At 42.2% G+C, this 24308-nt stretch overlaps 3 protein-coding genes and 8 non-coding genes across 11 annotated transcripts; 10 read left to right on the top strand and 1 right to left on the bottom strand.

The window, feature by feature from the left end:
* Positions 1-196: 196 nt before the first annotated feature.
* On the top strand, positions 197-269 carry trnaa-agc. Its single transcript has one exon. It is a non-coding gene; the product is annotated as a tRNA-Ala (tRNA).
* Positions 270-869: 600 nt separating this feature from the next.
* On the top strand, positions 870-951 carry trnas-gcu. The gene has a single exon. It is a non-coding gene; the product is annotated as a tRNA-Ser (tRNA).
* A 934-nt stretch (positions 952-1885) lies between these two features.
* trnaa-agc lies at positions 1886-1958 on the top strand. The gene has a single exon. It is a non-coding gene; the product is annotated as a tRNA-Ala (tRNA).
* A 600-nt stretch (positions 1959-2558) lies between these two features.
* On the top strand, positions 2559-2640 carry trnas-gcu. The gene has a single exon. It is a non-coding gene; the product is annotated as a tRNA-Ser (tRNA).
* A 934-nt stretch (positions 2641-3574) lies between these two features.
* On the top strand, positions 3575-3647 carry trnaa-agc. Its single transcript has one exon. It is a non-coding gene; the product is annotated as a tRNA-Ala (tRNA).
* Positions 3648-4247: 600 nt separating this feature from the next.
* Positions 4248-4329, top strand: trnas-gcu. The gene has a single exon. It is a non-coding gene; the product is annotated as a tRNA-Ser (tRNA).
* A 934-nt stretch (positions 4330-5263) lies between these two features.
* On the top strand, positions 5264-5336 carry trnaa-agc. Its single transcript has one exon. It is a non-coding gene; the product is annotated as a tRNA-Ala (tRNA).
* A 600-nt stretch (positions 5337-5936) lies between these two features.
* On the top strand, positions 5937-6018 carry trnas-gcu. The gene has a single exon. It is a non-coding gene; the product is annotated as a tRNA-Ser (tRNA).
* A 3179-nt stretch (positions 6019-9197) lies between these two features.
* LOC113151193 (WD repeat-containing protein 5-like) lies at positions 9198-14588 on the top strand. The gene is made up of 13 exons (XM_026344082.1): positions 9198-9561; positions 10488-10596; positions 11735-11808; positions 11895-11984; positions 12156-12245; positions 12327-12410; positions 12561-12616; positions 13134-13180; positions 13491-13566; positions 13792-13825; positions 13911-13985; positions 14128-14215; positions 14297-14588. The coding sequence occupies exons 1-13, from the start codon at positions 9487-9489 to the stop codon at positions 14395-14397; spliced, it is 999 nt and encodes a 332-aa protein (XP_026199867.1). The 5' UTR covers positions 9198-9486; the 3' UTR covers positions 14398-14588.
* A 1758-nt stretch (positions 14589-16346) lies between these two features.
* On the bottom strand, positions 16347-19871 carry LOC113150938 (inactive phospholipid phosphatase 7-like). Its single transcript, XM_026343698.1, has 4 exons — positions 19690-19871; positions 18985-19307; positions 18087-18268; positions 16347-17562 (listed from the first exon to the last, which is right to left on the bottom strand). The coding sequence occupies exons 1-4, from the start codon at positions 19869-19871 to the stop codon at positions 17356-17358; spliced, it is 894 nt and encodes a 297-aa protein (XP_026199483.1). The 3' UTR covers positions 16347-17355.
* A 1541-nt stretch (positions 19872-21412) lies between these two features.
* LOC113150185 (putative uncharacterized protein BRD3OS) lies at positions 21413-24261 on the top strand. Its single transcript, XM_026342582.1, has 2 exons — positions 21413-21755; positions 22478-24261. The coding sequence occupies exon 2, from the start codon at positions 22595-22597 to the stop codon at positions 22895-22897; it is 303 nt and encodes a 100-aa protein (XP_026198367.1). The 5' UTR covers positions 21413-21755; positions 22478-22594; the 3' UTR covers positions 22898-24261.
* Positions 24262-24308: the final 47 nt, after the last annotated feature.

Raw genomic sequence — 24308 nt, 5'->3', positions numbered from 1 at the left:
TGGGACTATTACATTCTTCACAAGCTCCCCTTCCATTGTTTTACCTATCGAGCCTATTCGGGCCAGGGGTGGAGTGAAACCAAACCTGGAGCATATATTTTTGGCCTCTAACCAACTATCTTGGGACTGAAGAAGCTACATGGATGAGTAGTAAGCTAATGCACGAGCGAGTGCCACGGGCATCGCTCCGCATGCAGGGGAATTAGCTCAAATGGTAGAGCGCTCGCTTAGCATGCGAGAGGTAGCGGGATCGATGCCCGCATTCTCCAGGGTTTCGGTTGTCTTTTTCCTTGTGCAGATCAAGACCTGTGAAGGTTGATAATTTAGCAGGATGACGCCAACTCTCAAGCAACTGAAGGGACTGGTTGATGGACTGCTAATCCATTGTGCTGTGCGCGTGTGCGTTCGAATCCCATCCTCGTGGCAGTCTCCTCATCTTTAATCTACCATGTCAACACGGTAAGTGAGTGGATTATAGACAGGGGCAATAATCAACAATGTCAGTCACAAGTGTGAGGAACACACTGTAGCTGCATTGACCACAGAGAGAAAAGACATTGCGGGCTCCACCCATACTCCAACATATTTTTCGGAACAAAAAGGACAACGTGACTTTGGAAAGCCCACCAGATCCGGGATCGTGTCATTGTCAGCCAATTTTCCTTACGCTTTTATAGAGCACAAAACAAAACAACTTGTCAGATCAGGAAAGTTGATTCAAGTTTCTGTACAATGCTCTGTGCACCTCTGGATTCTCGTGTGTGATGGCATACTTTGTTTCTTTCAGCTCAGAATATTCTAGGACCGAGTGATGTCTCAGGGCTCTTTCACTTTGGCGTTTTCCAGATGAAACTTGTTGGCTTGCAACTGACGAGGTGGCCGAGTGGTTAAGGCGATGGACTGCTAATCCATTGTGCTCTGCACGCGTGGGTTCGAATCCCATCCTCGTCGCAGTCTTCATCATCTTTAATGTACCAAGTCAACACGGTAAGTGAGTCCATTACGTAAAATCAACAATGTGGACTGGACACAGGAAAGACGAGGGCCACTACTTTGGAAACAGTCAAGGAAAACAAGGCATAATCTGTCACCCACGTACAATGTAGCTCTTTCATCACTAGCCAGGCGTTTCCCCAGTCGTTGGCGCAGTGACACATGTGAAAGCTAGGTGGAACAACAACCGTGTGGAGTCACTGAGTCGTTAGCGCTTGATGTTCACAGACCAATGTAATTTATACAGGCATGGAGCGCAATACATCCCCAGCTCCACAGAAGTCCAATTGAAGGAAGACAGGCATCTCAAGACCTCACTCAGTCTCGTCTATTCGTCCATTCAAAAGACGGGACTCCAAAACACAAGATGAGCAATATAGTGTATGCGGTCCAGTGCAGTGAAGAATGCTGAGAAACCAAACGAGGAGTAAAACCTCAGGACCTGAATCAGCTGTGTACCTTCATTAAAGGACAGAGGACATTCATTTGAGGACAATGAGGTTTCCAAATTGAACAGAGAAGACAAGTGGTTTGAGAGAGAGGGAAGCCTTGCATGTGAAAATCAACAACCCCCCAATCAGCACAGGTGGAGGCCTTTAGGTGATAGGTTACCTGATGATCCCACCTCCCTGTGATCTGACGAGAAAGTTAATTCAGTTAATAGTCACTTTAGGGGATAAGAGGGGTTGGCAGAGGTGGGACTATTACATTCTTCACAAGCTCCCCTTCCATTGTTTTACCTATCGAGCCTATTCGGGCCAGGGGTGGAGTGAAACCAAACCTGGAGCATATATTTTTGGCCTCTAACCAACTATCTTGGGACTGAAGAAGCTACATGGATGAGTAGTAAGCTAATGCACGAGCGAGTGCCACGGGCATCGCTCCGCATGCAGGGGAATTAGCTCAAATGGTAGAGCGCTCGCTTAGCATGCGAGAGGTAGCGGGATCGATGCCCGCATTCTCCAGGGTTTCGGTTGTCTTTTTCCTTGTGCAGATCAAGACCTGTGAAGGTTGATAATTTAGCAGGATGACGCCAACTCTCAAGCAACTGAAGGGACTGGTTGATGGACTGCTAATCCATTGTGCTGTGCGCGTGTGCGTTCGAATCCCATCCTCGTGGCAGTCTCCTCATCTTTAATCTACCATGTCAACACGGTAAGTGAGTGGATTATAGACAGGGGCAATAATCAACAATGTCAGTCACAAGTGTGAGGAACACACTGTAGCTGCATTGACCACAGAGAGAAAAGACATTGCGGGCTCCACCCATACTCCAACATATTTTTCGGAACAAAAAGGACAACGTGACTTTGGAAAGCCCACCAGATCCGGGATCGTGTCATTGTCAGCCAATTTTCCTTACGCTTTTATAGAGCACAAAACAAAACAACTTGTCAGATCAGGAAAGTTGATTCAAGTTTCTGTACAATGCTCTGTGCACCTCTGGATTCTCGTGTGTGATGGCATACTTTGTTTCTTTCAGCTCAGAATATTCTAGGACCGAGTGATGTCTCAGGGCTCTTTCACTTTGGCGTTTTCCAGATGAAACTTGTTGGCTTGCAACTGACGAGGTGGCCGAGTGGTTAAGGCGATGGACTGCTAATCCATTGTGCTCTGCACGCGTGGGTTCGAATCCCATCCTCGTCGCAGTCTTCATCATCTTTAATGTACCAAGTCAACACGGTAAGTGAGTCCATTACGTAAAATCAACAATGTGGACTGGACACAGGAAAGACGAGGGCCACTACTTTGGAAACAGTCAAGGAAAACAAGGCATAATCTGTCACCCACGTACAATGTAGCTCTTTCATCACTAGCCAGGCGTTTCCCCAGTCGTTGGCGCAGTGACACATGTGAAAGCTAGGTGGAACAACAACCGTGTGGAGTCACTGAGTCGTTAGCGCTTGATGTTCACAGACCAATGTAATTTATACAGGCATGGAGCGCAATACATCCCCAGCTCCACAGAAGTCCAATTGAAGGAAGACAGGCATCTCAAGACCTCACTCAGTCTCGTCTATTCGTCCATTCAAAAGACGGGACTCCAAAACACAAGATGAGCAATATAGTGTATGCGGTCCAGTGCAGTGAAGAATGCTGAGAAACCAAACGAGGAGTAAAACCTCAGGACCTGAATCAGCTGTGTACCTTCATTAAAGGACAGAGGACATTCATTTGAGGACAATGAGGTTTCCAAATTGAACAGAGAAGACAAGTGGTTTGAGAGAGAGGGAAGCCTTGCATGTGAAAATCAACAACCCCCCAATCAGCACAGGTGGAGGCCTTTAGGTGATAGGTTACCTGATGATCCCACCTCCCTGTGATCTGACGAGAAAGTTAATTCAGTTAATAGTCACTTTAGGGGATAAGAGGGGTTGGCAGAGGTGGGACTATTACATTCTTCACAAGCTCCCCTTCCATTGTTTTACCTATCGAGCCTATTCGGGCCAGGGGTGGAGTGAAACCAAACCTGGAGCATATATTTTTGGCCTCTAACCAACTATCTTGGGACTGAAGAAGCTACATGGATGAGTAGTAAGCTAATGCACGAGCGAGTGCCACGGGCATCGCTCCGCATGCAGGGGAATTAGCTCAAATGGTAGAGCGCTCGCTTAGCATGCGAGAGGTAGCGGGATCGATGCCCGCATTCTCCAGGGTTTCGGTTGTCTTTTTCCTTGTGCAGATCAAGACCTGTGAAGGTTGATAATTTAGCAGGATGACGCCAACTCTCAAGCAACTGAAGGGACTGGTTGATGGACTGCTAATCCATTGTGCTGTGCGCGTGTGCGTTCGAATCCCATCCTCGTGGCAGTCTCCTCATCTTTAATCTACCATGTCAACACGGTAAGTGAGTGGATTATAGACAGGGGCAATAATCAACAATGTCAGTCACAAGTGTGAGGAACACACTGTAGCTGCATTGACCACAGAGAGAAAAGACATTGCGGGCTCCACCCATACTCCAACATATTTTTCGGAACAAAAAGGACAACGTGACTTTGGAAAGCCCACCAGATCCGGGATCGTGTCATTGTCAGCCAATTTTCCTTACGCTTTTATAGAGCACAAAACAAAACAACTTGTCAGATCAGGAAAGTTGATTCAAGTTTCTGTACAATGCTCTGTGCACCTCTGGATTCTCGTGTGTGATGGCATACTTTGTTTCTTTCAGCTCAGAATATTCTAGGACCGAGTGATGTCTCAGGGCTCTTTCACTTTGGCGTTTTCCAGATGAAACTTGTTGGCTTGCAACTGACGAGGTGGCCGAGTGGTTAAGGCGATGGACTGCTAATCCATTGTGCTCTGCACGCGTGGGTTCGAATCCCATCCTCGTCGCAGTCTTCATCATCTTTAATGTACCAAGTCAACACGGTAAGTGAGTCCATTACGTAAAATCAACAATGTGGACTGGACACAGGAAAGACGAGGGCCACTACTTTGGAAACAGTCAAGGAAAACAAGGCATAATCTGTCACCCACGTACAATGTAGCTCTTTCATCACTAGCCAGGCGTTTCCCCAGTCGTTGGCGCAGTGACACATGTGAAAGCTAGGTGGAACAACAACCGTGTGGAGTCACTGAGTCGTTAGCGCTTGATGTTCACAGACCAATGTAATTTATACAGGCATGGAGCGCAATACATCCCCAGCTCCACAGAAGTCCAATTGAAGGAAGACAGGCATCTCAAGACCTCACTCAGTCTCGTCTATTCGTCCATTCAAAAGACGGGACTCCAAAACACAAGATGAGCAATATAGTGTATGCGGTCCAGTGCAGTGAAGAATGCTGAGAAACCAAACGAGGAGTAAAACCTCAGGACCTGAATCAGCTGTGTACCTTCATTAAAGGACAGAGGACATTCATTTGAGGACAATGAGGTTTCCAAATTGAACAGAGAAGACAAGTGGTTTGAGAGAGAGGGAAGCCTTGCATGTGAAAATCAACAACCCCCCAATCAGCACAGGTGGAGGCCTTTAGGTGATAGGTTACCTGATGATCCCACCTCCCTGTGATCTGACGAGAAAGTTAATTCAGTTAATAGTCACTTTAGGGGATAAGAGGGGTTGGCAGAGGTGGGACTATTACATTCTTCACAAGCTCCCCTTCCATTGTTTTACCTATCGAGCCTATTCGGGCCAGGGGTGGAGTGAAACCAAACCTGGAGCATATATTTTTGGCCTCTAACCAACTATCTTGGGACTGAAGAAGCTACATGGATGAGTAGTAAGCTAATGCACGAGCGAGTGCCACGGGCATCGCTCCGCATGCAGGGGAATTAGCTCAAATGGTAGAGCGCTCGCTTAGCATGCGAGAGGTAGCGGGATCGATGCCCGCATTCTCCAGGGTTTCGGTTGTCTTTTTCCTTGTGCAGATCAAGACCTGTGAAGGTTGATAATTTAGCAGGATGACGCCAACTCTCAAGCAACTGAAGGGACTGGTTGATGGACTGCTAATCCATTGTGCTGTGCGCGTGTGCGTTCGAATCCCATCCTCGTGGCAGTCTCCTCATCTTTAATCTACCATGTCAACACGGTAAGTGAGTGGATTATAGACAGGGGCAATAATCAACAATGTCAGTCACAAGTGTGAGGAACACACTGTAGCTGCATTGACCACAGAGAGAAAAGACATTGCGGGCTCCACCCATACTCCAACATATTTTTCGGAACAAAAAGGACAACGTGACTTTGGAAAGCCCACCAGATCCGGGATCGTGTCATTGTCAGCCAATTTTCCTTACGCTTTTATAGAGCACAAAACAAAACAACTTGTCAGATCAGGAAAGTTGATTCAAGTTTCTGTACAATGCTCTGTGCACCTCTGGATTCTCGTGTGTGATGGCATACTTTGTTTCTTTCAGCTCAGAATATTCTAGGACCGAGTGATGTCTCAGGGCTCTTTCACTTTGGCGTTTTCCAGATGAAACTTGTTGGCTTGCAACTGACGAGGTGGCCGAGTGGTTAAGGCGATGGACTGCTAATCCATTGTGCTCTGCACGCGTGGGTTCGAATCCCATCCTCGTCGCAGTCTTCATCATCTTTAATGTACCAAGTCAACACGGTAAGTGAGTCCATTACGTAAAATCAACAATGTGGACTGGACACAGGAAAGACGAGGGCCACTACTTTGGAAACAGTCAAGGAAAACAAGGCATAATCTGTCACCCACGTACAATGTAGCTCTTTCATCACTAGCCAGGCGTTTCCCCAGTCGTTGGCGCAGTGACACATGTGAAAGCTAGGTGGAACAACAACCGTGTGGAGTCACTGAGTCGTTAGCGCTTGATGTTCACAGACCAATGTAATTTATACAGGCATGGAGCGCAATACATCCCCAGCTCCACAGAAGTCCAATTGAAGGAAGACAGGCATCTCAAGACCTCACTCAGTCTCGTCTATTCGTCCATTCAAAAGACGGGACTCCAAAACACAAGATGAGCAATATAGTGTATGCGGTCCAGTGCTGTGAAGAATGCTGAGAAACCAAACGAGGAGTAAAACCTCAGGACCTGAATCAGCTGTGTACCTTCATTAAAGGACAGAGGACATTCATTTGAGGACAATGAGGTTTCCAAATTGAACAGAGAAGATAAGTGGTTTGAGAGAGAGGGAAGCCTTGCATGTGAAAATCAACAACCCCCCAATCAGCACAGGTGGAGGCCTTTAGGTGATAGGTTACCTGAGGATCCCACCTCCCTGTGATCTGACGAGAAAGTTAATTCAGTTAATAGTCACTTTAGGGGATAAGAGGGGTTGGCAGAGGTGGGACTATTACATTCTTCACAAGCTCCCCTTCCATTGTTTTACCTATCATATGTCTGTTTAGTCAACTGTGTCCACTACACCTCATCAACTGTCTATCTTGCTTTCAATGTCATTAAGCCGGAGATTTGTGCTTTTCTTTTTGTAAGCCTTGTATTGTCTTTCAGTCATTATTATTATGATTTTATCTCTCTATGCATTTTATGAGTCATTTGTTTCCAATTTTATTTCCTAGTAAGACCAAAGTTACAGTAAATTCAAATCCTTTCACATCTATGTTGAACATTATTTTTGAATTAGAAAAAATGAATTTTTTGTACTTCTTTATCTACAGACAATATTATATGATGAAGGGTGAAAAAAACATGTCACAGTATTTGCCATAGTATATTATGCAGCATTAGAGAGATAAACCTTTGTTCGTCCCTCAGTGGAGAAATTTCAAACATTTCATTTAACATAAACTGTTTATTTGTAGAGGAGTAAGTACTTTACAAACAGGCTCTAATGTAATTTAATTAATCTCTATGTACTGATAGGAACAGAGAATTGCATTTGTTCTGTTTATGCTGATGCAGAAACCTGACGGTGACCTGGTTGGTTAAATGCATGTAAACAACTCACGTGGTGCAGTGTACCCCTGAGTAGCGTCTGCAGGCTGCAGTGGTCTGACACTCAGGTTCAGGCTCAGGACAGAAGTGGAGCTGTTTCATCATGTCGTCCCCTTCGCTGCTTCTCTGCTGTCTCACTGCTCTATTGCTCACCTGTCTGCAAGGTAGTAAACTGAATCTTCACCTCAGTTGTTTTAACCATTTATTTGTATTTGTCTGTAAAACAAATCTGAAAAATTAACACATGACCACGTTACCTTGACCGATCGTCTTTTCCTGATGTCCTGTATTTCAGTTCTTTTTTTGAGTTAGGTTTTTGCTCTCAGTTGAAGATATTTCAGTAATTTAAAGATGTTCAGAGAGAATCTGTTGTGTTGTCTGTGAAACTCTGTTGTTTTGTGGTGTTTTTTTATTTGTGACCTGCAGCTGTTCTCAGTCTAAATGTTAATGTGATTCAGTTTTTAGTATGAGCAGCTAACAGGGCTGCAGGCTGCAGAGTGACGACCTCTGACCTTTAATGAACTAGTTCACATCACATGGTCCAATTGTGTTCTCAGTGTGTGTTTCTCATTCAGTTTTTGTCTGTGTTCAGTGAACGTGTCCCAATGGGAAGTTTTACTGCTTTAGAATCTTTTTTTTACCTGAACAGATGAAACTGTGTGTGATTCGAGAATATCTGTGTGTGTGTGTTGTGTGTGTGTAGCAGTGTGTCTGCAGTGTTTTGGTTGTAACATAGGTGGAGATGGTGGTGGAGGCTACGTGGAGCTTGGCTGCAGAAAACCAGAAATCCTAAATTGCAGTCGAACAGAGCGAGGATTCAAACTACGATCCTGCATCACCACATACAGTCGTAAGTGTCTCCTGGATCTGGTTTTGTCTCTGTACTTGTAGAGTTTTTAGATCTTCTTCCTGTGTTCCTTTAGAGTCTCTGGATCTGGTTCTGTCCCGGGGGTGTGCGACGTCTCGTCACTGTCAGCAGGCTGAACTTCCTGGAGTCTCGGTCACCTGCTGTGATTGGTCGCTGTGTAACAGTGGGAGACAGTGGCTTGGATCTGTGACTGCTCTCATTATCAGCTGCTGGTTTCCTCTGCAAGGACACTGAGACCTGGTCCTGGACTTTAAAGTCCCTCCTTCAGTACATGTTGACATCTGTACAGCGTCGCCTCCTGAAGGAGAAAGGTTTTACACCTGTAGGATTGGATCCGGTCTTTACAGACCCGATTGGAATCAGACCTGTGTAAAATGCATCTTATCCCAACGTGCATAAAATAGTTAGTTATCAGATCTGAGATGGATAATTAGAATCAATAAAAAATACAGTCAACCAGCTAAGCTTGTTTTTTATAGTCTACACAGAGTCCCAACGTATTTAGAAACAGGGTTTTTTTAAATGTCATTCTTCCTTCTTTATCCTTAGTTAATATTGCGGTCCAGATCTAGCATACCAGTATCAGTTTAGGAAAACACTGTGTAGATGCTACAAAATAAGAAGATGATGACTAAATAAAACCGATTTTAATTGTCTTACACCAGCAGTAAATAAAACTTATCATTAAAAAATAAAATGATAAAATGACCTAATGTTCTACACTGCCTGTGTCTTCCGTAATCTGTGTGTATATATTATGTATATTTATATTCAATTTTGATTTCCTCAGTCAAGCAACTGCAGTTGGAAACTCTTTTAATAACACACTTAAAGTTTATGTATAATCTGTTGAAATAAAACAGCATTGTGCTTTTTGTCCGTCGTTTTAATCACGTTTGCGTATTTACTAGTTTTGTCCTCCTTCACTCGCCGTTTAAATTTAAAGTTTCTGTCACGCCTGCGCAGTAGCAGCTACGTTTTCCCCACCACATTCTGATTCTCTAGCTAGCAGACGCTGACAGGCTAACCAACGTCTGTCGCTGAAAGGGTCTCCTCCGGAACCGAGTCTGTCGCTGTCGAGACCCGGTCCAGACCCGGTTCAGGTCTGCCACACGGTACGGATTCTGAGCCTGAACTTGCGCTGAGTAAGGTATCAGTTAGCGCGCTGTTAGCATCAGGTGTTAGCTTTAGCTCCGCTCCAGCAGCAGAGAACCAAAACAAACCGAAGCTAACAGCCTGAGAACTGGACAACATGGCGACAGAGGAGAAGAAACCAGAGACAGAAAACATTAAACAACCTTCTTCCTCCTCGGGATCCGGCAGCAAGGTGAGTCTGACAGATCCAGACATTCGGACATCTGGTCCGGTTAACCGGAGACCGGATAGTCGAATTTAATTAGACCGGTTAGTTAGTCCACAAATTCAGTACACAAGAAGTAGTGGCCTAAACAATGCTGCAGTTTGTTCTTTTACAAGTTGAAATGCACTGCAAGTAACAAAGGCTGGTAAAAGTAAAAGTATTTGAGCCACTGAACTTAATTCTGTTGATAACATTAATGTTTGTAGTCCAGATTTGTTGTGTTCCACAAATCAGGTTTCTAAATCTAACATGTTCGTGTTTAGTTCAATTAATTCATGAACAGATTCATCGAGAGAACCACTTAAAAAAACATATTCCTGAACATTCATTGTGAGAAATCAGCAACATTTATTGAGGAGAAATTAAAAGTATATGTTGCAGCTACAAACCACACTTTGACACTTTTTTAAAAGGAGAAAATGTTTCTTGCCAACTCTTTGGCAAACTAATTTTCAAAGTAACATATATCAAACATTTGTTCAAACAAATACAAACTAAGGACAACGGTCAGTTTTTATTACAGAAACTTGATGTGGGACAAAAATAGGAGTTGATTTTAATCCTTTATTTTCCAACAGCTGCTTCATCCAGAACAAAACTTTAACAAAAACTTCATTAGATTCTGTTTTTAGTCACTAAAGTGCTCAGATACAGGGAGTGGAGAAACACTATTCAGTTGAATAGTTATGTACAGTATTTTAGTTAGTAATTGCCCTCCAACGCTTCACATTTATTTATATGGGGTTAAATATGCAGGCTGGGTCTCAGCATTTATCATAACTAACACAACAAACCACACTATGACTGAGCCCCACACAGTAACTGTAATAATCTCTCAGGTGAGAACCAGTTGTGTCAGTCGGTGGTGACTTTATGTTTCTGTGTGTTTCCAGTCTAACCCGGCTAAACCGAACTACACCGTGAAGTTCACGTTGGCCGGACACACGAAGGCTGTTTCCTCTGTCAAGTTCAGCCCAAACGGAGAGTGGCTTGCCAGCTCCTGTGAGAAACACACACACTACACAACAACAACACACTGACCTGCAGCACACACATTGTCCTACCTGGTCTTCGTCTTATTGTCGGATGAGACTTAAGTTTATAACATAGGTTTGGAGAATATTTGTTTGTATTCTGTTTTAGACTCTGCTGTATTTTATTTTAGTTGAGCTCACTCGCCACAATCAAAGTTGTTAATGTCTCAAAAAAAAGTTTGAAGAGACTAAATTAGCACACTGCACAACAGAAAATCATGTGAGCACAATTTACTCACTGGTCATCCCTTCATTAGTCGTAGTGCATAACGAGAAAACTGCACAGAAACACAAAGCAGGTTGATTTAAGGCTCCATTAACACACGTAAAGAGCTGAGTGTCTGGAACTGATAAAGTAGTTGTTGTAGTATTTCTGGCTCTCAGTACACCTGTCCCAGATGTGCAGGTGCTTCCAGCAGCTGGACTAATGTTAGCTCCAGTGAACAACACTCAATCGTATTGTGTAAGATAAGCTTTGTGTTTAAAAAAAAAACAGTAAAACCTGTCTGCTGCAGAGAGACTGTTAATCTGGTAACCAAGCTGTTGATGTTTGTTGTGTGATTTGTGTGTTGGGACATCATTTTTAATGTTTTAAAAAGTCATTATTTGTTGTTTAATTCAGATTTTTGTATGTTTTCATCTGTCCCACATCTTTGGTACAAACGTCCACATGGACAGACATGCAGCTGTTCAGAGTGCACAGGTGACATCAGTGGCAAAATGGTTTTATTAGCTGTGCTTCATAAACGAATAATGATCAGCTGATTATTGGTTGTTTACGGAGTTTCCAGTTCCAGTCTGTTGTTAATGATTTAGCTTCTACACTGGAGTTTCTGTCCGTTACCGTATCGCAACGCAGAAGAAAAAAACAAAACAAGTGATGTCTCATTCAGTAGATAAATCACGTTAGGAAACGACTTAACAGACATTAAAAAAGGCATAGTGGTGCATTCAGGGACACTCGCATTGGAAAGCTGCTGCTGACAGGACAGAGGAGCGAGGGATCACGTCTGATTGTTGTTTTCAGCTTCAGTCGTGTTTTACTGTGAACTGTGAATTAACGTCTGTGAATCGTGATGCTATACCATGGTAACGTCTCTGTGCAGCTGCTGATAAGCTGATAAAGATCTGGGGAGCATATGACGGAAAGTTTGAGAAATCCATCGTTGGACACAAGCTGGTGAGTGAGTCCTGGTCCTGGTCCTGGTCCAAACCTTGTCTGTATTTTACCTGGTTCTGATTCTAATCCTGGTTCTGTGTTTTTAGGGGATCTCTGACGTCTCCTGGTCTTCAGACTCCAACCTGCTGGTTTCTGCCTCCGATGACAAAACACTCAAGATTTGGGACAACAACTCAGTAAGAGACAGAGTTGTAAACTTTTTTTTTTTGTCCCTCCTGTGGCGTGTTATTACCGTGTTATTACTTTGTTACTAAGGTGTTATTACCGAGGTTTTAACTGGAAATTTGCTGGATTTACTCTGAAGTTAACACGAGAACCTGTCTCTCTGTTTGTCTGTCACTTCTTAGGGGAAGTGTCTGAAGACACTGAAAGGCCACAGTAACTACGTCTTCTGCTGTAACTTTAACCCTCAGTCCAACCTCGTGGTGTCTGGATCGGTTCGTTATTTATCATCTAGAGTTTCTGTTGAGTGCTTGTTTTACGTCTTCTCAAACATGCCTGTTTTTCTGTGTCTGCAGTTTGATGAGAGCGTCCGAATCTGGGATGTGAAAACAGGAAAATGTCTGAAGACCCTGCCTGCTCACTCTGACCCCGTCTCTGCTGTAAGTCTCGACCTCTGAATGTAGTACAGTAACATCTAGTGAGCGTTCACAAATAAGCTGCTAAATTAGAGCAATGAACACCTCAAAGCAGATCCATCCTCTAGACCAACCGGACCTGACCTCTGACCACATGTGTCTGTGTGTTACTAGGTTCACTTCAACAGAGATGGCTCGCTCATTGTCTCCAGCAGCTATGACGGACTCTGGTACACACATACACACACACACTTTGTGTACCTGTGGTCACACCCAATCCCTAAAAAACCAAAGGAACCTGAATGTGTTCTGGGGTTCACATTTTCAGTTTGTACCAGGTTAACAAAGCCCATTGTGCTGTGCTAAAGAAGTAACATTATGAAGATGAGGGGTGTGAATACACATCTGGAGAAGATCTTTGTTGTTCTTTCTTGGATCTCTGTAGGGTTATAGATAAAAAAAAACTAAGAAACAGCTTCTGTAAAATGACAATAAAACCTAATGATCTTAAAAAAAAAAAAAGTTTGACAAAATGTCACATAAGAGTGTGGACAAAGTGCAGACCAGTTATTTACACATTGTTAGTGAACACCCTGCTCACTGTCTTGCAAGAGATGAGAAGCTTTAATGCGTTGTTGATATTTAACGTGAAAAAGTGGAAATCCTCATTTTCCCCTCTGGAAAAAACTTTTACCATGGTTAAAACTGAAAATGATTCAGTTTCTTCCCTTGTTTGTGTGGTTGCAGTCGCATCTGGGACACAGCTTCAGGACAGTGTCTGAAGACTCTGATTGGTGAGTAGGAGCACTTTAGTTAATTTTATTTTAGTTTATTATGTAATATCCATTTAATAGACCCTCCTCCAAAACCTGCTGAAAACAGAACTCTTCACAACTTCCTCTGCACTTAAATCTTAAAAAAAAAATGATGTCGCTCTTACACCACATGAAATGGAAACAGTTATTCCTAGAGCACTTTACTTTTTTTGCCTTGTACCTCAGTTGTAAGTCTGTTTGGTTAATGACTACATGTAAATGTAAGTAGCTGTTAAACGTCGGCTGTAGAGCTTTGATCTGTGGCTGTAACCAGACTCTCTGTCCACAGATGACGACAATCCTCCAGTGTCTTTTGTCAAGTTTTCTCCCAATGGAAAATACATTCTGGCTGCTACTCTGGACAAGTCAGTATCATAAACTGGACACATGATGATGTCTGTTAGATGTAACATGTTACATGACTAAAACACAGTAAGATTAAATGACACTGGTTAACTCTTAACTATCTCCTTTTCACATTTACTAATTTAACTAGCATCGTTCTAACCTTACTGACGTGGTGTAATTTTGAACTTGTGCTCACTAAAACATAACTATGGTCATTTTAAAGACTGTTTTCTGGTTTACAGCACGTTGAAGCTCTGGGACTACAGCAAGGGGAAGGTACTGTCTGTCTGTCTGTCTGTGCCTTTGAGTATCCGTCTGTCTTCAGTATTGTAATTATGAGTTTCTGTCCTCCTCCTTTCAGTGTTTGAAGACATACACCGGCCACAAGAATGAGAAATACTGCATCTTTGCCAACTTCTCTGTCACAGGAGGGAAGGTAAGACTCGGGGCAAACAGGTCCATAGATTGGTCTCTGCTTGTAGAACAGTAAAAGCTGGTTTAGACTCAGGATCAGCTCCTGTCTGCTCTCCTTTATCTGGACAGTCACAAACTGAAGAACATGTTTGTCTGTGTTTCAGTGGATCGTGTCCGGCTCCGAGGACAGCATGGTTTACATCTGGAACCTTCAGACCAAAGAGATAGTTCAGAAACTACAAGGACACACAGGTCTGACTCTGTCTCCTAGTAAAGTATCTACAAAGTTTTAAATGGACAATAGTCATCTCTAACGTTAGTGTCTCTCTGCAGATGTGGTGATCTCAACCGCCTGTCATCCAACAGAAAACATCATCGCTTCAGCCGCGCTGGAAAACGACAAAACAATCAAACTATGGAAGAGTGACTGTTAAAATGAAGGAGACTCCAGGTCCAGGTCCAACACCTCACCTTTAACTCACACTGTAAACCACACAAACCACTCCTAATGAATCCGATTCAGTCAGCTCTTGTCAATTGTCTGATTTGAACACACAGCTACAAACGCAGTCAGACCAGTTCCTGTGTGTCCCAGGTTCAGACTGAAACCACTTCAGTCTGTTCACACTGGGGGAAAAAACTAACTCAGTCATGTTAAAATTACTAAAATCATTTTATTTTCATTGGAGTTTGGTTGGAACCAAATTTCAGGTGGAAATTCGTAAAAAATAAACAAACGTCCTGTTTCCGTGATTAAAGGATGAGTTCACTGTTTTCAGCCCAGATTATTTTATCACGTGTGATCCTGCAGAAAGACATATCGAGCTTTTAACTGCAGAATAAATGTGTTAGTTTACACAGTCAGAGTGAGGACGAAGGTTTCCTTTGTATTTTCTGTTTTACACTCACCTTATTTTATTTAAGAGCTTCTGTTGTCAATTTACATTTACTGCTGACTTTTCCCTAAACTTAGTTCTTCCTCACATACTTTCACATTAAAAGCCTTCCAGGGCCCTCCTTCTTTGAAAGACTTGTATTGTGAAAAAAGTTTTGAATTTCTGTCTTTAAATATAAATTCTTTATATATTTTTTGTTGGTAAATGTAAATTACAACAGTGTTTTAAAGCCACAATAGTAATAACTAGAAAAATAAAACTCAGATATTGAAGCTTAAACTTATTGTAAAAAACACAGGAACGGACAAATATTTTTTTTCTCTGCATTGTTTTACGAAATGGCACAAAATTGTCGTAATAATTATCCAAACGTAATAAAAAGAAAATACTTTGATCTGTTTTTTACAAACTGAGTGAATTAATTTAAAAAGATAATAAACAATAATGTCTGGGATGAAAACTGTGAACTGACCCTTTAGTAAAAAGTGAATAAAAGATAATTGGTTATTAAAGAGGATTTGTTGCTAGGAAACTGGTAAAATTGGTTAATGCAGAAATGTTTGGGTCTGTGATGCGTTCGCTGACTCTCTGTGGTGTTGGAACATTGAACACAATAACAAACTCTTTGTCTTCGTCACGCCTCTGAGCTCTGCTGCGTTTCCAGAAACCGGGAAAAGAAATAAGAAAAATAAGTTGTTTGGAAAAATGTTTTTTTTTCTCAGTTATTTGTAAATAAAGATTTTTAACTATGAAATGTAAACGCGCGTTGTGTTTTGACTTCTCACGTGTCTCACAGCAGAAATACTCAAGTGAAGTACAATTACCCCAAATATTAATGATAAAACTGCTCAGTACAGAGGAAAATCTGTTTCATTCACTTTGTTTTACACCTTCAGCTCTTGCTGCCGTTTCTCTCTCTCTCTCAATTATTAACATGGGATCAACTTTCACTTTAACCTTCTGTTTGAGTTTCTCAGGAGAGAACGTCAACATAGTTTAGTTATAGTTTATTTTTGCAAATGTTTCAGATTTGTTAGAAAAATGTTCTGACCAAGTTTTCTTTACCTGAGTTTCAGTGAGGTTGAAGTTGTCAAATGCTGTTTCAGCACAGCTGAGCTCATCTGTACTGACACACACTGAATCATCTCAACACCAACGGCCGTAAGACGACACGAGTCCAAGTTCTTACTTTGACGACTCACTGAAAATAAATCTAGTGTCAATATTAACACTGCTCAGTTAATACTGGCACCAGATTTTCTTTTTAGGGATCATTTAATTAGGTTTCATTCAAGACTTAAAAAAAAATTAAAAACTGTTTTATTGTAGTTTTACAAAAAAAAAAGCGATTTAATCTACTTTTAGTCAAGAAAACCTTAAGACATTGAGTCTAGTCTGAGTGATTCAAACCTCAAAACAACTTAGTCTTAAACCATAAACCATTTAACTTATTTTAGAACTTAGTCAAGTAAAGACCCAGTCCCAGATTTAGTCAAGAAAAACTCAAGTCATTAAGTCAGAATTTAAGACTTTTAGCTTTGTTTTAGTTGAACAATGTAAGCTAACGTTACCACTCTGCTCCAGGTCAAAAACCTCAAGACCTCAAGTCCTTTTTTTGTTTAAATCTAAAAAACAAAACCATTAACTAACATCAAGTCAAGAACTGAAGAAATGTCTTAAAGTTTAAGTTGATAAGAACTAATGACATTTCATCTAGATTTACTCGTCAAGAACTGAAAATATTTCATTGAGATTTACTAAAAAATCTTTTAGACTAGTTCTTGACTAAGTTGATGTGTAGTCCAGTTTCAGTCAGAGAAAAACTAAACATGTAAATTTACTATGTCACTGATGGACGCTGAGACTCCAAAGACCTGGACTAAAGGTGGTTTGTCCATGGTAAGAGCTGCTCACTGGTTTTTCTAGAGGTCCATCCTGAAACACTTCCTGTACTGTTTGAGGCAGGTCAGTGACTGAAAACCTTAAACCTGTGAATCTGAATAGGTCTATAAGAACCAGCATGCAGCAGACCCAGTCCAAACCAGCTCAGACAGGTGGTGTTCAGTGTGCTACTACATGTTAGAATGGAAAGAACCAGAACACAGCAAGACTGGTCCAGACCTGTCGATGTGGGACTGAACAGTGGCACTTCTGGAGGATCACAAAGTCCAGACAAATGAGTCAAAACTGGACTGAACAAGAGTATTTTGTTCAAATGGACTAGCAGTCCAAAGCGGTCTAAACATATACTGGTCCAAACCAGTTTTAAAAAGCATTGTCTAAAGGCCAGTCTGGATTAGACTGGAGCAGCTCTGCAAAACCAATAGAAACTGGTCCAAACCAGTCGGAACCAGCCCTGCAAATGGACGTGAGCCTGGCAAGTAGAAGAATCCAACAGAACCAGTTTAAAAGCAGTCCAAACCGGATTACAAGGCAACAGGCTGCTGTAGCAGTCTTAATCCGATCAGAACCAGTGCAGACCAGTCGAGACTGGCGCTACACCAGAATAGGCCAATGCAGTGTACCGATGGAGATGATGGTCTGGCAGGTAGCGGAGTCCAGCCAGACTGACTCCACCAGACTGAAGTGCAGGAAGCCAAGAGCAAATCCACAGCCGACGTCCGACAGGTGATGTTTCCCCAGCAGCATCCGGGACACGCCCACCAGAAACGCCCACAGGTACAGCAGGATCCTCAGGGGCACCTGGAGGAAAACAAAAAATGTTTCTTATGAACTCAGTGGCGTCAGATCTCTCTGGGTTTGGACCAAACCAGACATTTAACTGTGATTCTGATGTTTTATATAAAATAAACCACTAATTGAGAAATTATCTTAATTTTCAGCCTCTGTGGAAAAAGAAGATGTGCAACAGTCCAGATCAGTCCAGAATTCAGCTGCTGAGTCCCGACTGAGACCAGGAGGAGGCAGCACATTATCCCTATCTTCATTATAAATTCTTTGATTAGGGTATTAGACACTACAGCAGCCTCTTTATCAGTTCTAACTTCTGGTCTTTAATGCCTTTGTTGCTTTATTGTTTTTAGCATCAGCTACTCGTTAAACACCTTGAATTATATTATTATTATTTTATATGTGTATTAAAGATGCTGTAGGAATAAAGTCTGACTGACACACAAACATAAAAGTTGCTGAGAAACGTGTTTAAATCACTGCAGCTGCGCCTGATCTGAGGTCAACGCCTGGTTCCCAGTGACAAAACCACTGACCGCCAGAACCAGGTGGTTCAGCAGGAACCTGGACACCATGACGGCTCGGCTGGCGTGAGCTGCTGGGAAAGAATATGTATCCATGGCAATGTAGTCCAAAATCCCTGGTGGGAAATCCCATGGTCCTCTGCGTTTGACCAGCTTCTGCATCCCAGCGACCGTCATCAGATCCAGGATCAGAGCTGCAGATGAGAGACAGAGACGTGGAGTCAGTCGGGATTAAACTGAAACCGAGAGTTCAGCAGGAGAAAAACACCTCACTAATCTAAACACGCCGAAAATTCAAAAAGGGAAAAACAAATATCAGAAACAGATTCATTTTCCATAACTTTCATTCTATTATTACATTCTGTGCATGCAAACAGTAAAGTTTATGTATGAAGTCAGACGACTGGGGATATGTCAATTAACATACTCTGTTACACAGTCCCAGTGAGGGTAGTTAATTTGCATTCACATTTGTTATTAAGCTCAAAAGATGATTTGAGACTGAATTACTTTCTAATGTGACAGATGATTCTTGTTAGCCAGATGTGTCCTGTGAGACAGATTTCTGAACAATAACTAGCTGTAAATGACGACTCCTGGTTTAAAGCCTTGGGTTTTACCTATGAAGACTAAATTTGTTGTTAAAAAGGATAAAACGTCATGAAAACCAGAGAGTTGTCTGTGAAGGAAAGCAGCAAAACTAAAAGGGAGGAGACAATGATCCAAAACACATAACATAGGACTTCACGGTGGGAAGGAGAATTGTCTCATATTCCCTTCTGACCCTAAACCCAAATATAGACAGACATACTACATCCACCTGCACACAGGTCTGAATAAGATCAGCCTGTCCTGTTTAAACTGGATCGAGCCTCACAGATCCACCAGGCAGCCGATGTGTGTTTTTTACCCAGCAGCAGGTTGACGAGGACTTCCTGTCCAGCCAGTGTGTTGCTCCTCCACAGACAGATCAGGGTCCCGCAGAGCCAGGGGAGGGCGTGTCCGCTCAGGGCCAACAGCGTCACCATGGAGCGGAGCGGGGCCCCTGAGCCGTGGGGCCTCACACAAACACCCATGCGCTTGGACAGGCTGATGTCGATGGCCAGCAGAGAGTTGATAGCGATGCCTCTAAACGACGGGTTCAGCTGCATGCAGTCCTGCTCCGGCCAACGAGACGCCTCCTTCACCCCCCCATCCGCTGCTGAGCCCCCCTCTGAGGAGTCCCTGGACCCCCTGAAGACCAGATGTGAAAAGGGGTTCACAAACTCAACACTGAGCAAAAAGTCTCATGGGGGTCATGTCTGTATTTGATCACAGTAATAAATTGTGGATTTGTCCTTTAAGCAGATAAAACCCGAACACTCTGAAAACTGAATTCTGGTTTCTGTTTGTCTGCAGCAGGTCTCAGATCAGTTTTACAGAGCAGTAGCCTGAAGCCTTAAAAAGTTTGGGGGATTAAACCCTAAACACGGACGGGTCTGGTTCTGGTCCAGGATCATGCTGGTGCAGAGTCTGTTTAATGTTAAAACCAGGTAAACTTCAAAAACTGAATGTTCTGGTTCAGGACCAGGACCACGACGGAACAGAAACACTGTACGTGTCATTTGAGTCTTACCTCAGTCCTGAGTCCTCCTGCTGACTCTGCTGTCTGAACGTGGCTCTCCTCGGACCACTGCTCCCCCTCCCCTCCCCAGGCATCTGCTCCCTGCGGGGGGGCTGGTTCAGGGACAGAAACTCAGGCCGGTTCAGGACATTGTTCCGGTCTCTGGCTCGGCACCGGGCCTGAACGCCGGGCATGACAGAAAACAGAAGACAGCCTGGAGGTGGTGGACAACCTGGAGTGACGTCTTGCAGGACTGCAGGACTGTGGCAGATCAGGTCTGACTCAGATCCGACTCTGAGGGACTCTGCTATAAATAGATCAGCTGGCCTTCTTCTCCTGCCGTCAGCTGTTCAGAGAAACAGAAGCTGGAAAAACACTGAACTCAAACACACACAGCAGGGAGGACGTACTCTGGTCCTTTACTTCACTACTGATACCACAGTTTCAGAATACTCCAAGTCCTGCATTCAGAATCCTACTGAAGTTAAAGTACACGTACAAGTATTATCAGCAAAATGCAGATAAAGTATCAAAGTAAAGGTTCCGGAAAAGTTTGGACTTTTTCAAAACAGAATAAAACTAAAACGTGATTTGTTCATTTATCTACTCCCTGAAGTACTACTTCATTGTGCTTTATAAATATTGATGCTGCAGCTCATTGAAAGTTGGGACAGAGTCGTGTTCACCTCAGGGTTAAATCAACTTTCTATTTCATGACACTTTCTAATCATTGGACTCAATGGCCTAATGTTGTCCACTGACTTCTGGGTGAAAGACGTCTTAATGGCAGAATGTGTCCAGCAGACACCTCCAGGTCGATGAAAAGGAAAGTTTCTGTTTTTGTAGGTTGAGGTTGTGCAACAAAAAATCATGAACCTTTAGTGCTGAACTCATCTTTACATGTAGAAAACGTTGGATGATGATGTGTGAACAGTCTCTTGGATCTCCCGATACTTCAGTTTCAGTTTGTCTGTTTGAACTCTGCAGGTCTTCACTGGATCAGTCTGTTGGTGCAGAAGCACAGTGTTCATATAGAATATCATCTGCTCACATTCTGCCTGCTGAATTAGACCAGACTGGACCCAGTCCAGGCTAAATACAGACTAACCCTCCACACACACAAACAGTATGTTGTTATTTTAGGGCAGCAGACAGGTTTTTAGAACACTAAAGTCAAGACCACCTCCCTTCCATTAAAAACAAATGACTTATCCATTTTACATTTTATTTATTTCTTTAAATGAATATTCAATCCAACTTGTTTGTTTATTTGTTTTAATCTGTAATTTGCAGCCTGGTTATTCTCATCCTCCATCAGCATTTCAACAAAAATAAAAAATAAATCTTCATTCAGAATCAATCAGCATTCAGAAACTACAACTACTTCCCGTCTTTTGTCAAGTCTTCTGGATGACACGTGAAAAGAGCAGTAGTGCTGTAGTGAAGTACTTTAATTCAAGTACTGAACTTCAGTACAATTGAGGGAGTCATACATGAGTATCTCTATTTTATGATACTATATAAATACTGATACTAAAACGTTTCCTCTAGATGTATCTTTAGCTTTAGTTCTTCGACAGGTGCATATTGTTAAAACAGATTCTAATGAACTAATAAATGCTGCTGTTTCTTTAGATGTGAAGCAGCTTTAAAACCTTAATCATCTTCCTTATCGGAACCCTTGTTATTGTGTCATTTGTTCCTAGCCGGACTATTTTTCAGGGACACCGTTGCTATTGGTTGCAGCAGCAGCTACAGATGCTATACAGTAGTAGCATGCTAACGATGCTAACAGCGGCTAATCCGTCATAGAAAGGAGAAGAATCGCGGTGAAACGTCACAGTTTATATTGTTACGTGTTAACGGCGAAATCCTCCGGTGTAGTGACGTCATCGCCGGGGCAGACTCCAGCTACGCGGTTATAGGGGGAGCTAACGGAAGCTAACCGAGCTAGCAGCAGGTTCTATATTAAATCCAGCACTGGTTAGCATGATTAACGTTAGCTGCTGTTAGCTCTAAAATGTGATAAATGTATCGTAACACATTTATCACAACACGGGATTAAAGCGGATTAACAGGTCGGTAGTGAACATTTACTCCTGTTTATGATTAATAAAGTCAGTCCTTAGTCATCGGGTTCTGTCTGACTAATTTAGAGATGATACGATTCAAAGTTTTACATCTTAGATAAAGAAAACAGCATTTAATTAAACAGTTATAATGTTACTGTAAATCTGTTTCTGGTAAAACTGATACAGTTTTCTTAAGTAAAATATAAAGTCTTGTTCAATATTTTTGTAGTAATGGACATTTATCCATGAAAACAGTTTTCAATCTTTTTGCTATATGTTTTATTGGATATTCTGAATTTGACTGGTGCAGCTGGTTTAAATGAAAATTAAAAATAAAAATAAGGTCTTATTATAATCGCCACCGTTTAAAGTTTTAACATTTTTGTTTAATCAGTTTTTCTGCGTCACATCACAAGATGTTAACATTATTTCTTGGTACCGAAGCTAAAATAATGTTTTCCTTTTACTGGCAGAAATGAGCTTCCATACATTAGCAAACTTTCACAGTATTGGCTTTTTATTTAAATATATTATTATTTAAGTAATGTGAGGAGAACCAGGTGTTAATGGTTTTTGTTCAACTTTTAAAAAGCATTCCTGTTCACGACAAAACTTTAAATGATGAAACATCTGATCAGCAAAATAAAATCACTAATAAATCTGAGAACTGAAGGTTCACCAGAGACCAAAGAAAAAAACAGTCTCTGACCCGTTTTTGTGCCCTTCAGCACCAGCTGGACTCATCAGGTCAACATGACTGAGAAACACATGGATCCGAGCTGGTCCAGACTGGACTTGAACATTTCCCTCTTCTCTGGGTTGGTTTTTGGAGCGCTGACACCACCATGTCTGACTGGGATCCACCTGCATTAGAGGAAACTCCTCCTACAGGTCCTGGTCCTTCTGGTCGTCCCCCGCTGGCACAGAAGGCCCTGTCGGAATCTTATGCCCAGCTACGGTACCGGGACACTTCTCTGCTGATCTGGCAGCAGCAACAGCAGGACCTGGAGACAGCCTCCCCCTCCACCTACCTGAACCGCAGCCAGTCAGCCTGGTACAGCAGCTACGGGAACCAGGCCGTGCTGATCCGGGACAAGAGGAACCTGCAGGATTCAGAGGGTAAATCCAGGATCTGCAGCATCATGTAGACTGGAAACATAAGCCTAGACCAGAACAGACTGGACTTCAACAGGTCAGCAGACAGTACCGGGATGACTCATATTGAACTCCATGCCATTTTTAGTCATTTTAAGCCCGTCTGTAATTTCCCTGTTGGTTTCCTAAAAAACATATAACTTGTTGAAACAACTGCTGTTTAAACTAAATGTTAAGTGGTTTTGGTCTTGTGACCTGTAAGAGTGAAATTCGAAACATTTTGCTCTAATTACATTTAAACCCCTTCGACTTTGTTACAGTTGAAGTAAAACAAGTCAGAAAATGAATAATTAATTTAAATCTCTAAAGCCAATGTGTGATCCTTTGAGTCTCGGGAACCATTGATTAAACCCCAAATTTTATCATTATAAACCTTCACTCTGTTCATATACCAGAGAATAAGCTGAACAATTGTACCAACTGAAAATATTAAATGTTGTCTTCGGGGAGCCTCTGAGGAAATTATCAAGAAATGTATAACCAGGATTTTTGAGCTTCAGTATCAGATTAAACATCAGCAAAAGGTTTTAAAGGGGCCATTAGACTCCTCTAAGCTGCTGCTGGTGATGCTTTTCAAATGAGCTGCTTTTACAACTGTGTGCACAATTATTAGGCAAATGATTATTCTGACCAGATCAAGAAACTGACGGACTCCGTGAATGGAGGCTTGTGACTGCGAAAGAAAGGTGGCTATGATGGTCACTGAGGTTTTCTTTTTGAAACTTCAGAAATGAAATGTACATGTAGATATTCTCTTAAGAAAGCCAAAACTTCATTTTTACTACTTGAATGTTCAGGTTTGAGGGTTTGTTAACATTTTGGATTGACCAGGAGCACTGTAGTTGTACAATAACAAAAATGAATCCTCATAAATACAACTTTCCTAATAATTGTGCACACAGTGTGTACATGAGTCTGGTGTGTGTCTTCAGAGTGAAGAACACATTCACATTAACAGACATGCACACAAAATCCACCAGGAAAGAACAAACACAGAACATATGAGGACTAGAAAGACCAGAATGCACTGCAGTGTGCTCAGTACAGGTTGGGGTCTGAGTCTCAAGACTCTGGTTTGGGTTTTAGGGTCTGAGGGGATCCTGATTCAGTAGTTGTTATATGAGCAGTGTTAATTCAGTTATCTGATGAAAACCTTTTTTTCCCTGTTTCAAAGTTGATTCTCGAGTCCAGGTCAACTCAACGCGTCATGTTCACGGTATTACATTACAGGAAGCTACTGGGTATGACACATACTACAATTATTTACTGTATACAGCTGTATAATGAAGTCTGGACAGATTGTTTTTTGTCATAATTTGGTCATTTTTCAGGCACAAAATGTGAAATATTTGTTGGTTATAGCACCAAAATGTAAAGAAGTTTGATTATGTATGAAATAAATAA

Source organism: Anabas testudineus, chromosome 9 (assembly GCF_900324465.2).
Source record: "Anabas testudineus chromosome 9, fAnaTes1.2, whole genome shotgun sequence".
NCBI classification, from domain to species: domain Eukaryota; kingdom Metazoa; phylum Chordata; class Actinopteri; order Anabantiformes; family Anabantidae; genus Anabas; species Anabas testudineus.
Note: the sequence above shows the minus strand (reverse complement) of the source record. Positions and strands in the feature narration are given on the sequence as shown.

What these genes read in the sequence shown, in the direction of transcription:
- LOC113150938 (XM_026343698.1), bottom strand. Translation starts at nt 19,871, where the DNA reads ATGCCCGGCGTTCAGGCCCGGTGCCGAGCCAGAGACCGGAACAATGTC. An exon ending in CCTCGTCAACCTGCTGCTGG is followed by an intron (nt 18,269 to 18,984) that starts GTAAAAAACACA and finishes TCTCATCTGCAG; the next exon opens with CTCTGATCCTGGATCTGATG. An exon ending in TGAACCACCTGGTTCTGGCG is followed by an intron (nt 17,563 to 18,086) that starts GTCAGTGGTTTT and finishes GTTTTCCTCCAG; the next exon opens with GTGCCCCTGAGGATCCTGCT.
- LOC113151193 (XM_026344082.1), top strand. Translation starts at nt 9,487, where the DNA reads ATGGCGACAGAGGAGAAGAAACCAGAGACAGAAAACATTAAACAACCT. An exon ending in AGATTTGGGACAACAACTCA is followed by an intron (nt 11,985 to 12,155) that starts GTAAGAGACAGA and finishes GTCACTTCTTAG; the next exon opens with GGGAAGTGTCTGAAGACACT. An exon ending in GAAACTACAAGGACACACAG is followed by an intron (nt 14,216 to 14,296) that starts GTCTGACTCTGT and finishes GTCTCTCTGCAG; the next exon opens with ATGTGGTGATCTCAACCGCC.
- LOC113150185 (XM_026342582.1), top strand. Translation starts at nt 22,595, where the DNA reads ATGTCTGACTGGGATCCACCTGCATTAGAGGAAACTCCTCCTACAGGT.